The sequence below is a fragment of the Malurus melanocephalus genome, unplaced genomic scaffold, assembly GCF_030028575.1.
Source record: "Malurus melanocephalus ecotype Western Australia unplaced genomic scaffold, MMel_1.1 scaffold_348, whole genome shotgun sequence".
In the NCBI taxonomy this organism is placed as follows: Eukaryota; Metazoa; Chordata; class Aves; order Passeriformes; family Maluridae; genus Malurus; species Malurus melanocephalus.
The window spans coordinates 656648-671955 of NW_026623580.1; the positions used below are offsets into that span (position 1 = coordinate 656648).

Below are 15308 nucleotides of genomic sequence, written 5' to 3' on the forward strand. Positions count from 1 at the left end.
ACATCCTGTTGCAGAGGCGGAACACAGCTGCTGCTTCTTGGTGTTTATGGGTCACTGCCAGAATTAAAAGTTTTCAAGGGATATAATCCAGAGGAGCAGGATGTCTTGGGATGACTGCACCTCCCAGTCCCCAAAGATGTTTTGTACATTTTATACATTCTTAGCACAGCAATTTCCAAAACTAAGTTAACCATTTAACTACCTTATTCTTTTCCCAAATCAGCAGAGGCTGTCAATTTTTCTGTCTACAGAGGAAGATAATATTTGAAGACGTTACATGTATCATTACGGTTAGGACTGGGATAAAATTGCCCATGAATCTCTTCTTAAATTGGWACTTCAGGCACTGCTGTCCAGGTGTTGAGGAAGTCTTGCCAGAATTTTTGTATGCTTGTCAGCAAGGATTTGGATTTTGAATGCAGTGAAACCTTGTCCTAGTCCTACCTGGGCAAGTGCTTTTTCATGTGAAGAAAAGCATGTTGGAGCTCTTTCCCTGAGAGCTTACACTTACCCCTCCCTGCACCCATGTGAAAAGAGGTGGGAGACTTCATCAGGTTTAGGTTTTCCTTGACTTGTGTGCCCCAAGAGTGGGAGCGGCTGTTTCTGGGGTTTGTGGCTTAGAGCAAATGTCCACYGACAAAGGAAGTACAGAGAGTCAGAGATGATGCTTTTGAAAGGGGAGCTGGAAGCCAGATTCATTAGAGCAGGATAAAGCGAATTCAAAGCTGATTCCTTTGAAGGAGTAATTTTCATTGTCTTTGTACCATGGGKTGTGCAGGCCTCTTCAGCCCCGATGTTCCTGGCAGTCTAGTCCTGTTCCTTTGGTGACAGGAAGGCTACAATTTCCTCCTGTTTCCTTGCTTGTATCTTGTGTTAATGATTGTTGGAGACACCTTTGAGATGACCTAAAATTAACTGAATGGTATTAGAGAGAAACAAGAATATTCTCAGTCTTCCACGCAAGGATATTTTGAAAGCCTCTATGACATTGTCTGAATACTTTATGTGGGATAAATATGTATACACAACATATTTAACTGATGGATTGAAAATAAATGATCCAGGATCTCAAAAGTGCTCTTAACTTATTTGTTGCTGGTACCTGGGCTGGTAAGGAAGAAAAACTGTAGATTGAAAGCCCCAATATTTGGAATGTGTTTGGGCCTCACAGTTGATGCATAGATATGGAGCCTATACTTTATCATAAACATCTACATAAATATTCTTGTTCTCCTAGAGATTAATATGATGTAGAGTGAAAGAGGTGATGGAGATCCTATCAGAGGACTCTCTGCTCGCTTGCACTTGGGGATTGACTTCATGCTCCATAACTGAAGACCAATGACAAAGTTATTATATATAAGGGCTCTAAATATTTGACAAAGTTATTATATATAAGGGCTCTAAATATTTGTTGTTTAATGCAGGCAAAAGCAATGTTTCTTAAAAAAAAATATACCAAATCATTGGCTGCTAATCTTATTCCAATTTCAATACAAAATTGTCTTATTTCCCCTTTTGTTATAATTATTTCTATCCCTCTCTCAATGCATCTATCTATCTATCTATCTATCTATCTATCTATCTATCTATCTATCTATCTATCTATCTTATATTATTCAAATTCTTTTTCCTGACTCAGAACTTCTAAGCCCAAGAACAACAGGAGTGTAACTGTCTGCATTGTGAAGCTGGTAAAGTGAAGCACAAAGGAATGAAACTCTTACCCATGATCATACAGAAAAGGTCATAACACAGTGAGGAGCTGAACTGAAGTTCAGGATCTTTGACCACTATGCTGCTCTCTGCACATCTGCTGAAATACAACTTTTCAGTTAATTAGAATTCCAGAGATTTGTAGAGGAGAATTCCACTGTAGAGAGCTTGGGTTGCTAAAAGGCAAACTGCACTGAACAAAAGAGTACAGGTGTGGGGATGTCTGTGAAGAAAAAGGTRTGTGGACATCAGGAGCAGGATGGGCTCAGTCTGTATGAAGAATTTTAGAGTGGCAGTGGCAGAAAAGGGGTCGTGCAAAGGAGGAACAGCAAAAACCAGTGATGGATAAAGTAGAATTGAACTGTTGAAKGTGGTGGTGACCTTAACTTGGATGTTTTCTCTGTCAAAAGAGATGTAAACCAGACCTCTGGGATGGCTGTTTCAGGAGGCTTCTTGGAGAGAAGGTAGAGCTGTGACAGGGTAGATCAAGGGTAGATCTTAGCTTGGCTGGTTAATACCTTGAGGCCATGGGATTACAGTGCTTGTGCCATAACTACAAATGAGATTTTGGTGGTTGGAATGGGTGTCCCTGGGAATGGTGGGGTTGGAGAAATGCAGCAGTGGTTTCCCCTTATACTCTTGTAGTGCYTGTGGCTTTGCAGAAAGAAATTTTGAAGTGGCTTACAGACTGCAGGGAGATGATCTGGTGAAGGAATAGTGGTCAAAGAAGTCAGAAGAATTTCTAAGTTCAATTACAATTTTACAAAACTAAAACAAATTTGTTTCAGAGAAATAAAAAAGCCAGAAAATGTGCTTTTACCATTGATCAAAATTTCAGAGCAATGAAGTAAATGATCTGTGGGAAATGTTTCAGTGACTTTAAAAACTGCTTTATGAAATTGGCTGCTTTACTTGGACATGAATTTGGACGTAGAAGGTTGCTACTAAATAACTGAAATTTAAACTTCATTTAATTTTGGATACTGCCTTGCTATTTGGAAAATATTAGAAACATTAGAAGAAATCCATACTGAGGAGAAAAGCAAAGACCTTGAACTTGAAAAACCAGAATCGAAGCAAGAAACAGCAGGACAATCACAGTGCACAAGGACCAAGTAAAGATAAGGAGAGAAGGACAGTAAACTTGACCACATAACAAACTCCAAAAGCTTCTTCCACAGCCAGAATAATAATTACTCTTTCAGTATAAAAAAAAAATTCTCCCATAGAGAGCCAGGCTAGATATGGGAGTTGCAAGTGTTTTGTACATCGAATTCCCAGTTAACAGGACTGTGGCTGGCTGATACTGTCTTATCAAAAGGTCATTTCTGTTCCCATGGGGTTGACTGTAGCTTCCAGTGCAATCCAGACCCTGCAAGCCAGAGCAGAGTGGAGCAGCTGGCTGGTTTCCCCAAGGTCAGCCAGCTGAAAAAGAGAGCTGCCTCCTGGCTGGGTTCCCAAGGCCGGCTGGCTGAAGAGGAAAGTACAAGTGGGAAAGTGAAGTTGCATCAGCTCCTCCAATAGAACAGATTATCTAAGAGTTTAAGCCTCCCTGAGGCCTTGAAATAATTGTGATTTTKCCATATTTGATGGTGGCCAAATCATGACCTTGCTATGTTCTGAGAAGGGTGAGTAAGTGAATGTAAGAAGCCTCCTTGTTTATTGGGATGAACACTTTGTGTTGCAGGAATAATAGTGGTGGCTTCTCCTCCTTTCTGTGCAAGCAAAATGTGTACAAACTCCAGTTATTACTCATTCCTCTCCTCTCTCTWATGCCCTCTTGAGTTGTGCAGAGTCAGAGGGCTGTGCTGAGGAAACTGCAGATACCATTTAATTTCTTATGCAGAGCAGAGAACTAGCAGAGGCCAAATTATTTGCTGCCCAGCTCCATTGTCAAAAGGCCTTCACTACTAGTAAGATCTCTTTAAGCAGCTGCTGAAGCCCCAGGAGAAATGAAGATRTGCTACAAATTACGGTGTCGAAGCTCAATGCCACCACCACTGTCAGAGAAAAGCAACACCTCATCTCCATTTCCAAAAGCAYGGCAGAGCAGAGCTTTAATCTGACCAGATGCAAATATTTACATTAATGTTTGGTGGTGTAGCAGCATGCCCTGCTTCATAAACTGACAATCAAAGAACAATCAGGAATAGCTGTCCATCCTGAGCAGCTTGAAAATTGCACAGGTTGTCATCCTCCTTTAACTTGCAGCAAATTTCTAGATGAAATTTATTATTTTCCAGAAGGAAGAGCAATTCAAAAAATGATGAGACCTAACCTCAGCTGATCAGGTTTTATTAAATTTCAAATTCAACATTATGAAATGTACCCTCTACACGTGTAGATCAGGCAYAGTGATACCTAATAAAAGTGAAGGATTGCTAGAGAGATTATCTTTACAAGACATTTTCCATTAGGAAAGAAATTCTTATCCCTCAGACAAAATGAGCTTGTTTCACCTTTAAAAGGTGTATGAAAAACTAGCTGAGGCTTATTCACCARCTCTGAGGTGAATATACCCTCAGAAAACACCTCATGTTTGAAAATTGCCAACCATGATATTTTAATTAATTTAATTTAAATATTATAAAAGTGATGATTCAAAAGGATTTGCACGCTCTGACTTACCCTGTTACCTATGGATTGACCTAAGGACTAGCCAAAATCAGGTAAAAGATTTTAAAGTATTTGGTTTTGTTAATGCTAATGCAATTCAGTTTTAYATCCCATTAAAATGTGCTAATTACCCCATTTTCTAACATCTTTCATGAGGATACTCCTTAAATAGGTGTATAATATCCTTAAACAGAAACAGGTTAAAGTTTATTTTACAGTCAAAGGTCAGTAACCAGACCACTGGATTTGGTATATGTAAAACATCAGAATGCTGAATGGATCTTAAATAATTATTTTAATGGGTGCATAAAGTAAATCTGCTTTGTTGCTTTATTCCCCTGAAAAATTAAGGACATGTTTTCATTGTAGGAATTAGAATTCAACAAACAACTCTGCTAATGTAGTAAAGGAAGGTATTTCATACAAATTAGTCCWCAGGGAAATGAAGTGAATAGTGAAGAATTTCCATGGACTAACCTAGGAATAAGGCCATTCAAWCACCAAACAAAGCATACAATGGTATCTTTCTCCCTCCTGTTCTGCCTCTCCTTATCCCCTCTCTCCCCAGGCCACTCTCCACCCTCACCTACTTTCCAAAACGAAGTATTGTAAAACCATCAAAAGGGATTCAGTGAGAAACCACAGCAGGTACACAGCTGAGGGCACTGGTAAGAGATCCAGTGAGCAAAAATGAGATAAACCTTTCAKCTAACTGTGCCTAATAATCTATTAGTGTAGGAGKAGGTTGGTACTGGGAYTATTTCTAGTTTGGGAATTTTTGCATGTTTACTGTATTTGTTTTTAAGTTGCAACACCTTTTGTAATTCCTGTAATTTGGGAATTTATGGTGGCAGTAACTATTATAATATTATGGGTTGGTGATTCCTGTCTGGTCATAGCCAGTGAGCATACATATTGTAAAGCTGGTGTTACAGAGGTGTCTGGGTTGGTAAACACAGCAGCAAGCATGAGGTGGAATACTGGACCATCTTTTTATTTTCTGCAGGGTATTCTTACACAATTATATGKAGGTATTGATGTGGCAAGACTTTGACAGTTGTCCTTATTCTTTCAAAATGTTGAAAGGGTTTAGTCCTATCTATGCTGATCTGCTATTCTATGCAAACCTGGGACACATCAGAGCTGGTCATCCATGCAGCTTCATTTCTATCTTTAATGTATGTCTTACAAATTTGTGTGACCTACTAAGGCTGTAGCTTTTAAGTTGATTCTAAAATTCTTGTAAGTAGTTTATAAAATATTTGTAGTACCTGCAAATCACTGAGGCTGGAAGGGATACCTTAGGATTGTCTAGTCCCGCCCCCGCCCCAAACAGAATCAGCTGGAGCAGATGCCCAGGGCCATGACCTTTTTGGGTTTCAAGTATCTCTGAGAACGGGGACTTTGCAACCATTTTGGGCAGCCTATTCTGGTATTTGATCATGCTCACAGTAAAAAGGTGTATGCTCAGGTGTRATTTTGTATCTTTTAATTTGCTCTCATCCTGTTTATGGGCMCCATGGAGAAGAGCCTGGCTCCATCTYATTTGTTCTCCCCATGATGTATTTATAAACATCCGTAGGTGCCCCCAACCCCAAATCATCTCTGTCCCAGGCTGMACAGATGCAGCTCTCTCAACCTTTCCTCATATGAAAGATGTYCCACTTTCTTGCTCATCAGCAGTGAGTACTTTTGAAGCATCACCCGATTCATCAATGTATTTGAGAGTTTTCAGCTGATAGGCCAATAGCAGTTTCCYCATCTTTTAATGTCTTTTAATTTTAGTCTTTAAAATGTAATCAAATTCAATACTCTCAGAATAACAGTCCTTTGATTTAATGACTATGAATAAGAAAATTTAAGTGTGYAATTACTTTAACAGAGTTAAAATATTCTCTCTTTTTTCTCCTCCCCTCTTCTTCTTGCCTTTCTTTTTCTTTTCGATAATGTTCCTTTTAGATTGTGGGTTGTGAGGTCCTGGCTCTGTATTTTTGAATCAGCCTAGCTCACCTCTCTTCTTTCTACTTTCCATGTGCTCCTTAGGGAAGGTCAGTTCAATGTCCCTCTTCCATGCACCTTTTTTCCTTGCTAGGACAGTTCTTTTTCCCCCTAAACTTAGTTGGGTAGAGATCTTTAGAGCAAATATTATTTACTGCATGAATTTATTCTGTTTTACAGGACCCATCGTTCGACGGCATCAGATCCCACTTCCACCTCCTAACCAAGATCAGTTCTATACTATGTATCATTTCAATATCAACACAGAAGTAACCTTTTATGGCCGAAAATACAAGATTATAGATTGTGACCTGTATACAAAAAACTTCCTGAGGAAGATAGGAATCAGAGTAAATCCCCCTGCAAGCCGTCCGGATGATCCCTACACCACAATGCGGGAACAGGTCAGAGGAGGCAGCAGTAGTGAAAACTTGGTTTGAATAAAAGTACAATTGCTATTAGTAACATCCATTAAATTATTTCTTTGACAGCAATTGTTACTATTTCAACATAGTAAATCCCAAGAGAAAATCTGTTTTTAAAAATTTTGGTGTGTGACTCATTGTACTGTATAAATAATTTTCTCCTGAAGTGTTCACACACCTTTTAAAACAGGACCAAATTAATAAGAAAAATAATATAAACCTGGAAGTATTAAAAAGAAAAAAAAATGTACCTAGTACATGTTCTACTGTAATTTACGTGTTCTATCTATGATTTTGCTTATTAATTTAATGATATTAAACACTTAAAAGTCTTTAAAGGAAGATCTAATTGGAATTGTGTATCCAGCATACCCATGGCTTCCTGCAGACACCCCTCTCCTATTCATATGTTATCTTTCATCTCTACCCCTACATGTTTTTAACAGGTCTTTGTGTATATAAAGCAAATTCTTCTGCCATACAGAGCCCAGTGCTCTGCAGTTTTAAGACTTGTGAGATTTTATTTGCTTCCCTCTTTTGTGAGTGTGTGAGAACACATATGTACAAATATACACATCTCCAAAAATCTCACCTCACAGCTCCTAGATACTATGTGGATTCCCTTTGGCTGGATTTGGGATTTTTTTTTTTTTTTTTTTTTTTTTTTGGGAGTAGTACAAAGAGTGATGTTTTCTGTCAGGAATTATGACATTCCTTTCAGTTCTATTTTTCTTGATTAATATGAGTGCAGATCACTCTTAGGACTCTTGGCCCATGATGTGCAGCCTGTTGTGACAGATCCAGCCTGGTCCTCTGAAAGCAGCTCCCTGTGTCTGTGGCATCCTTAGTGCTCCCAGTGAGAAAACTGCTGTAGGTCTCAGCAGCAGGAAGGTGACCACAACTGAGATGTGTAGGACAATTTCCATGTCTCTGAGGCACTCTCAGGCTGACATTTGGTTTCTCTTCATGCTGCCTGTCCCTCAGTGAAAAGCAGCATTTGTAATACATCTGGTTCTGTGTTGTGGTGACTCAGCCTGGCCATGGGTTTCTTTTCCCTTACTCAGTCCCTGTAGGTAACAGCTGTGTATATAAACACATGCTGAGTTGTCTTGATACTGTCAGACTGTGTCAACATTATGTATGGCACTGCTTAACTTGCTTAGATTTTATTTTTTTTTAAACAACAAGCAAAACATTCAGGTTTGGGGCATATCTGTGCTTAAAGAGAATGGAGAGGAGAAAAAGTTTAGAGCTGTGCTTAAAGAGAATGGAGAGGGGAAAAAGGTTAGAGCATCAGAAGACAAAAAAAATTACTAAAATCTGTGTCTTGATGTTCTCAGTTGCTGAGGAATTACAGAAAAGTTATTTAGCAGATTCTGGCTGCCTTATGCTTTCACTTTCTTGTGCCTAATTTGTGGAAGGTTTTTTTTTTTTTGATTGCTCTGGACTACTCTGAGCAAATTGGTTTTCACTGGACTCCAAATACATGGCCAGAAACTGAAGGTATGAAGGAAGGTAAGGAATGTGATGGCATAGAAAACGAGACCAATAAAAACGCAGTAAACCACTTAGATTCAYATCTCAYRGAGTCACAGAATYGTTTAGGTTGGAAAAGACCTCTGAGCTCCTGAGTCCAGCCTTTGACTGATGCTCACCTTGTCAACTGGACCATGGCACTGAGTGCCACATCCAGGTGTTCCTTGAGCAYCTCCAGGGATGGGGACATCATCAYCTCCCTGGGCAGCCTCTTCCAGTGCTTGGCAGCCCTCTCCATGAAGAAATTCACCCTGTGTTGTTGGAGATGGTATCCCATGCATGGTGATAACAATGTTACTTTGTTTTGTGGCTGTGTTTGATTGCTTATGGCATCTTCAAGGGGCAGGAAGGAGGAAGAGAGCACTGGGGAGGTAAATAACTAAGTTCTGGCATATATGCTTGGAATGGAAAGAGTGCTGCACATCAGCAGGGTCATTGGCCAGAAAAACTTGGTTCTACTCTCCTTATTTTAACATTTGATGCTCTGAAAGAATGGGCCTTTTCCGTCTTATATAAAATTTTAAGGCCAGAAGACTTATTAGTGGATAAAGAGAAATTTAGACAATGATATAKACTACCCAGAGTCAACATTTTTATTCTGTTCACATTTCAGCTAATACTGTCTCATTCATATCCGCCACCATTCTTTGGAAGAAATTTTGTAGATGAGAAGGATTGTCTTGTCCTTTTTAATGCACTTTCAACATACTGATTTTGACTTAGAGAAAACACTGTTCTGGTCACCATTTATATATGTGAACTAAGAGTACATAAACACAGTCCTTGGTTTGGATCATCATCCTGGGATCCAGTTTAATGCAGTGCTACTGGCTTTGCAGCAACCATGACTGCAGGAAGCTTCTTGTCATAGGTCACATCAGCTGGAAAGAATCTTTAGTTGAAAATTTGCATTCAGATCTATGGGTGTGTTTTGAGAGGAGAACAAACATACCCAGTACTTGCCAACTGTGTAATAGGTAACATAGTTAATAACCTATGTTTTAAAGTTGGAAGAAAGAAAATACCAAAGGGAAAAGAACAAATTAATTCTTAATACCACATTATCTATTAGAAATAATTTTGAAGGAAGTTAATCAATAAGAGTGATGCTATTTGGATTTGTAGTCRTCTGATTACCATGGGCAGTTCATTGAAAATATGAGCTGCACTGTAAATAATTTAATAATTGTCTGATCTAAAGTACCTTGTTGCAAGAAAAACAAGCATTAAAACCAATCCAAAATTGTTTCTATACATTTTCTGAGGGCACAGCAACCATGTAAATATTTCTTTGATAATGGCATAAATAGTGTTTCATTTGTTGTAATAACRCAGTTCCATTTGAAAATCCTAAACCTATATTCTAAGGTTAAACAGTACCATATAGTCATGATCCTGTTTTTAAGAGCAAATAATTAAAATTATGTTTCTCTCAATTTCTCCTTTACCAGCGGCGTAAAATGAGCACAAACCCTTTACGCCCTTATATGCGCTTTGACACTTTGAAACAATTTCTGGAGTTTGATGGACAAGTTTTAGGGTTTTCTTGTGTGTGGTATGACTCAGARTCCCATGTTTATGGCCCACGAGAACTTATTCTTCGTTATTATTTGTCTGATGATACTATTGATGTAAGAGAAATTTTACCAGACAACTCAGGCCGGGATGTTGTTCCATATTTCCTCAAAAGAGCTAAGCTTCCAAAGGTAAGGAATGAAAATTTCAATGTAATTCAAATTCTTCCACTAATTAAGAAATATTGAATGCCTTGTTTTGGAAATCCTSTATTGGGATTATAATGATATTTAGATAGTGTTTTCAGAGTATTAATTGTAATTTAGGTTTTACACACATATTCATGTAGCAATGATGGAAAAGTATCTTTAGGCTTTCCATCTTTAGGCTTTTCCATTAATAAATGATGGAAAAGTATCTTTAGGCTTGTCATGCTTAAACTAAAAGGAGCATTTAGGCAGAGAGATGTTTCTATGATTTTCTTTCTCCTATATGAGTGTATTAAGGTAACTGTATTAATAAAGCTCTGCAATAATGGAAGACAAGAAAATTAATATTGATAAGCTTATGTAAAACTGAGGTGAATTCAGATTTTATCTATGACAGATATTTACAGCMTTTGGAAATGTCAGTTTTAGTATTCTCTAAAATTACCTCTTTGTAGCAAATCTAGTGTGCTTTCTTAAAATTGAGTTTCTGGGTTTGGGACCTTAAGCTAAGCCAGTTAAAATCAATAGGAATCCATCAATAAGCTTTGTTGAGCATTAATCATGAGAAAGGCTCCACTCAGAGAAATCTTCGAAGGGTTTGTGTCCTCTGTAACCCATTATTATTATAAAATTRCTGATCCGGATACACTTCTGTATCACTCCAGACAGATCCTGATGATAGAATATCATCAGATGGAACAAAATACTGGGAGTCTCTTCCTCCTTTCCTTCTAACACTGATAATCTATTTGTGGTGCTATTGATGTATATGAGATTTTATAGTAAAAACCTACCAGCAAAATACTACACTTTTTATCCTATGGCATCCTGTGTTCTGAGATGTTGTTTTAGGAGTGGCTCTGTGGTATCAGACCCCTTCTACCACTGAAGTGCATGTTGCAATTTAAAGGAMTGGCTTTTTCCTCTGGAAATTTTGAGAAGGGCAGCAGAGTCAAAAGTTGGGGTGACAGGGAAGGTGGTAAGACAAAACAACTAGTTTTGATTACCCTGCATCAGCAGCTAATAATTTTTTAAAAATTAACATACTGGTATTAAGTTTATATATAAATATGAATATAAATATAAATAACATAATAACATAAACATAAATAGAAATAAAGCCTTTAGAGCAGATGTTCATAATGATGTGGTACTTTGGGTGTGCTGACCTTTGCTTTCTGTTTGCTTCCAAGAGAAAGGAGACTTTCCACTTTGATAGAGAGTAAGATTCTTAATGCTTCTTCTGTCATATGTACTGGCTTTTGGAATAAACCATGGCATTTAGGAATAAACACTGGCTTTTGGATTTGGTGGTAGAACCTTAAAATTTACTAAAAATTCTCCCAGGAAAATACTACAATAACAGCCAGCGCATAACAAACCTGCTGGTTCTAAGGTAACAGAGTTCTCTTTCTTCACTGTCACCCGTGCTGCTGAAGAGTTGGTCTCTTTTCTTGCAGAATGCTCCCACTGGTCTGTATCATCCAGGCACCATCACCAATCAAACTCTTCTCAATGTGTTGGGAAAGTCAGAAAGAAACAAAGGCTATTACATCCGGGATATTCTGCAGGTCAGATGTTGAATGTCTCCAGCTGTTGAATATCTTTACAGTAGTTTCTGTAAATTTCTCGGGTTGTTATCCTCTACAACAAAGAGAGTTATTTATAGAATTGTGCTGCCACTGGAGAGTAGCTCAAATGAAAACTACTGAGATTTACTGTATGTAAATCCCACATTTATAGAAGTGAAGGAGCTTAACATGGGATGAAATATTCTTGCCAATGGACTTTGAAGGCTGTGTGTTAAATCACTCACACTAAATKACCTGGGTTTTAAGAAAGGTGTGATTCTGAGATTTATGGAACTGCTGTATAAATGTTCCTTCTTTTATTAGACAGGAGCAGTGCGTCAGGAATTTTACAAAGACAGTGATTTGAGAATAGGGGCAGTAATTAATGTTTGGGGAAGGCAAATGTTGCTCTGTGATTGTGATGAATTCACTAAAGAACATTACAGAAAAAAGTTTGGAATTGGTAAGTAGTGATAATTATCCTTTCCTTATGAGCATTTTTATACYTTTAAGTCTTAACAGAGCTGTCTTCAAATTTTATTGCTGACAAAACATGTTCATTAAAACCTTTAGCAATAACAATGTGTTGTAGGCTGTTAGCAGCAAAGCAGTAATTTTGCAGGTAATCCAGAAGGCTTTTTCATATATTGCTCCATTGAAAACTAACACAAAATGTACATATTTTGTTCCTAATGCCTCTATTTGAAAACCACAGTGACAAAATAGTCACATGGATAGACTGCCATTTCTTCTTCTCTTTCCCCCTTCCAATAGCTGTRTTTGCAGTCAGAAAATAACACAGAGCATGTAGTAAGTGGGTAAGTGGAATGAGCTCARTTATTCCCCCTTATACTACATTTCATTTTATGTGGATGTCAGAACTCTCACATAATAAGATTTTCTGACATGACAGTTTTACTCTATCACATTATTGGATTTTACAATGCAGTTTTGTGTGTTCTGTACTATTAGAGTGTGTATSCTGTGAAGTTCCAGCACTCAATTCTGGAAACATTCAGCAACTATGTCCCTTATGGAAAAGCATTTTGGAAATGAGTAACAATAGGGTCTTTCATTTATCTGTCTTTGAATGTCCCCAGTCAGACTTGCTAATGCTTCCATCATGGACATCTTCCTTCAAAAATGACTTAGTTATTTTCTGGCAGTTTATTCATTCAGTGAATATAGCTGAGCATCTGACTATTCAGAGATGGTTGGAAGAATCCTATGGCCTTTCCYCGCTGAAATAAAACACCTGAGCACACTATTTCTGTTACCTTGTGATYGATAGAGGGCATGTGGGGATGAGAGCTTGTCTGTTGCATTGGGGGAGCTAAATGGTGTAGCACTGCCATTCAATCACTGAATTTCTTAATTAGCAAAATATTTCTCATTAGKACTTTTTCAATAATACCTTGGCATGTCTGTATCAAAGTAAACCTGTTCTTGCCAGTGCGTGAGGAAGCCATGTTCAATAACCATGGTATTATCTGTAATAATAACAAATTTAACTCTAGAGATACAAAACAGGGGGTTCTGCTCGGAGAATTTCTTCAGCCAAGACCACTGCTGCTTTCTGGCAGCAATATCCTCTGTCTTAGCAAATTATCCTGAACAGAGAATGGGGATTTCTGACTCAGGGCAGGAAAGAAATGAAATGCAGCTGACCATCCTGGATCAAACAAGCAGTAAGGCCCTTCCCTTCTCTAATGCTGGCTCAGTAATTATTGGTTATGTCTCTGGATGTTAAAGTTAGGTGGTTTGCAAGTTAGGGGAAATCAGAAGTTGCTGATGTGCAGAATTCTAGAAAACTGGGACTGTGGGTGGTCTAGTCTGTTCCTGTTCTCCAGTAAAGGTATTTGCCTCCAGAGGTATTTTGTCCTAACATCATCATTAAAAATGCTGCTTGAAAGCTACTCTGAAGCTGGTTTATGTAAACTGAGAGTAATTTTTTTCTCTTGCCTCTGTTGTGCTTGGGGAACAACTGCTCAGTATCCTCTTTTAATAATRACCTTGTACGTATTTGAACACTATTCCAACACAAAGCGTTACCACTGTTCCAACACAAAATGTTACTCCCCTGCCCCCATCTCAGGCCATTTGCTGCTAAGGGAAAACCTTTCAGTCTTTCTCCATAGTCCATTATTTTCTGTCTGTGATAATTTTTCTCAGTGCTCTCTCCAGTTTCTCTGCCTCCTTGACACCAAACACACAAAGATGTGCTCTAGCTGAGACCTTTGGGAAACTGGGAAGTGTTTTACACATACCTTTAAGGATATATGATGGCAGAGACTCTGGCTAACATGGAAAACCATTCATCTTGATGCAACCTGTCTTGTTCAGAGAAAATACTTTCTTAGAGCTAAGGGATTTACACACTTTGCTGTAAAATTCTTGCCTGCTTTCCCCACAAGGATTAAAAAATGTAGGTATGACTTTTTAACTGGAAGGGACCAGGGGTAGAATCAGGGTAGGTTTTTGCTTAGAAGCAGGTTTTTAGACAGAATTAGTGAGTGTTCACCTTTTACTCTTAGTGAGTTACACATTTTGTGTGTCTGTGGATGTACAAGGTACTCTCAGTGGGCTCAGTCCCACGAAGTGCTCAGAATTCCACTCCAATCCAATTAAACACTGGAACAGACTTAATTGCAGCTCCAGTCCAGGAAGACCATTTACTTGAAAGAGTAAGCAAGTGGATAAATGAGTTCTTACATCAGGGCACAGTTCTCAGCACCTCATGGCATCAATCCAGCTGTTTTGTTATTGTGTTTTTACATTACTCCCCTTCAATTTATATTATTCTGCCAAAGCTATTATAGAGGCTGACATTTATTTTTGACACTGCAGTTTCAGCACAAGTTCCTTGCCCATGGRTCTTGACTTTTTAGGAGAATTAAGAGTAGTTTAGATTTCTCTTGAGAACATGATATATATCTAATGTGGGGTTTGCCCGGTACAATATGTGAAAAGCAGAGTTTTTCCATGAATAAATGTAGCTAATGTTCTTCAGTAGGAAGCTGATGACATTACTGTCACCTGGAAGTACTGTGAATGAATGCAGGAGAAAATGCAAGAGAAAATGAATTAATGTGATATTAACCTGTCCAGACCTCATAGTACAGCCTCAAAAGAGGAGAAAGAGACTCTGTAGCCGCGTAGGTGTTGTGGTCATCCTGCTGAAATAGGAAATAGGCAGATGTGCAGTGGGGAGAAGCTGAAGCTGATACTTGTCCTTCTCACTTATTACAGTATCTTAGTACAAAGTRTAAAGTATTCTTTCTTAAATAACAGATTACTCAAGATGGAACAAAACCARTAAAATCTGGTTTTCTACTGCTTTTTCTTCCCTGTCCCGGCACCTCCCAAGCCTGGCTGCTGACCCTTTTCACAGCACCCTGCAATCTCTGTCCTGTCCCAGCTCTCCACCCCTCCCACCCCCTCATTTCTCAGGCTCTGTCCCTGACCCTCTGCCGGGGCAGAGCCGTGTGCTGTAGGCCAGGCAGCTGCTCCTGGATAACAGGGATAACAGCTGACTCCTTGCTTTCCCCTCAGCGGGGGTATTAAAGCCTGCTGCCAATTTTCACTAGGCTCGTCAGAGGTCAGTGTCTCCGGTGTTTAACCTCTCCACTACACGTGTTGGAGACTGAGCAGCAGCTTCTCAATATGCTTGTGAATATGCAGGTGCCTTTTCTTTTCTTTTTTTCTTTTTTTTTTTTCTTTTT

At 38.7% G+C, this 15308-nt stretch overlaps 1 protein-coding gene across 1 annotated transcript in view; it reads left to right on the plus strand.

The window, feature by feature from the left end:
* The window catches only part of EFHC2 (EF-hand domain containing 2), a 56243-nt gene that overhangs the window by 11784 nt on the left and 29151 nt on the right, over nucleotides 1–15308 (plus strand). Inside the window, exons 5-8 of the mRNA XM_057378213.1 lie at nucleotides 6511–6734; nucleotides 9743–9997; nucleotides 11476–11586; nucleotides 11911–12049. Of these exons, the coding sequence (XP_057234196.1) occupies nucleotides 6511–6734; nucleotides 9743–9997; nucleotides 11476–11586; nucleotides 11911–12049 (729 nt within the window). The remainder of the gene's footprint in view (nucleotides 1–6510; nucleotides 6735–9742; nucleotides 9998–11475; nucleotides 11587–11910; nucleotides 12050–15308) is intronic.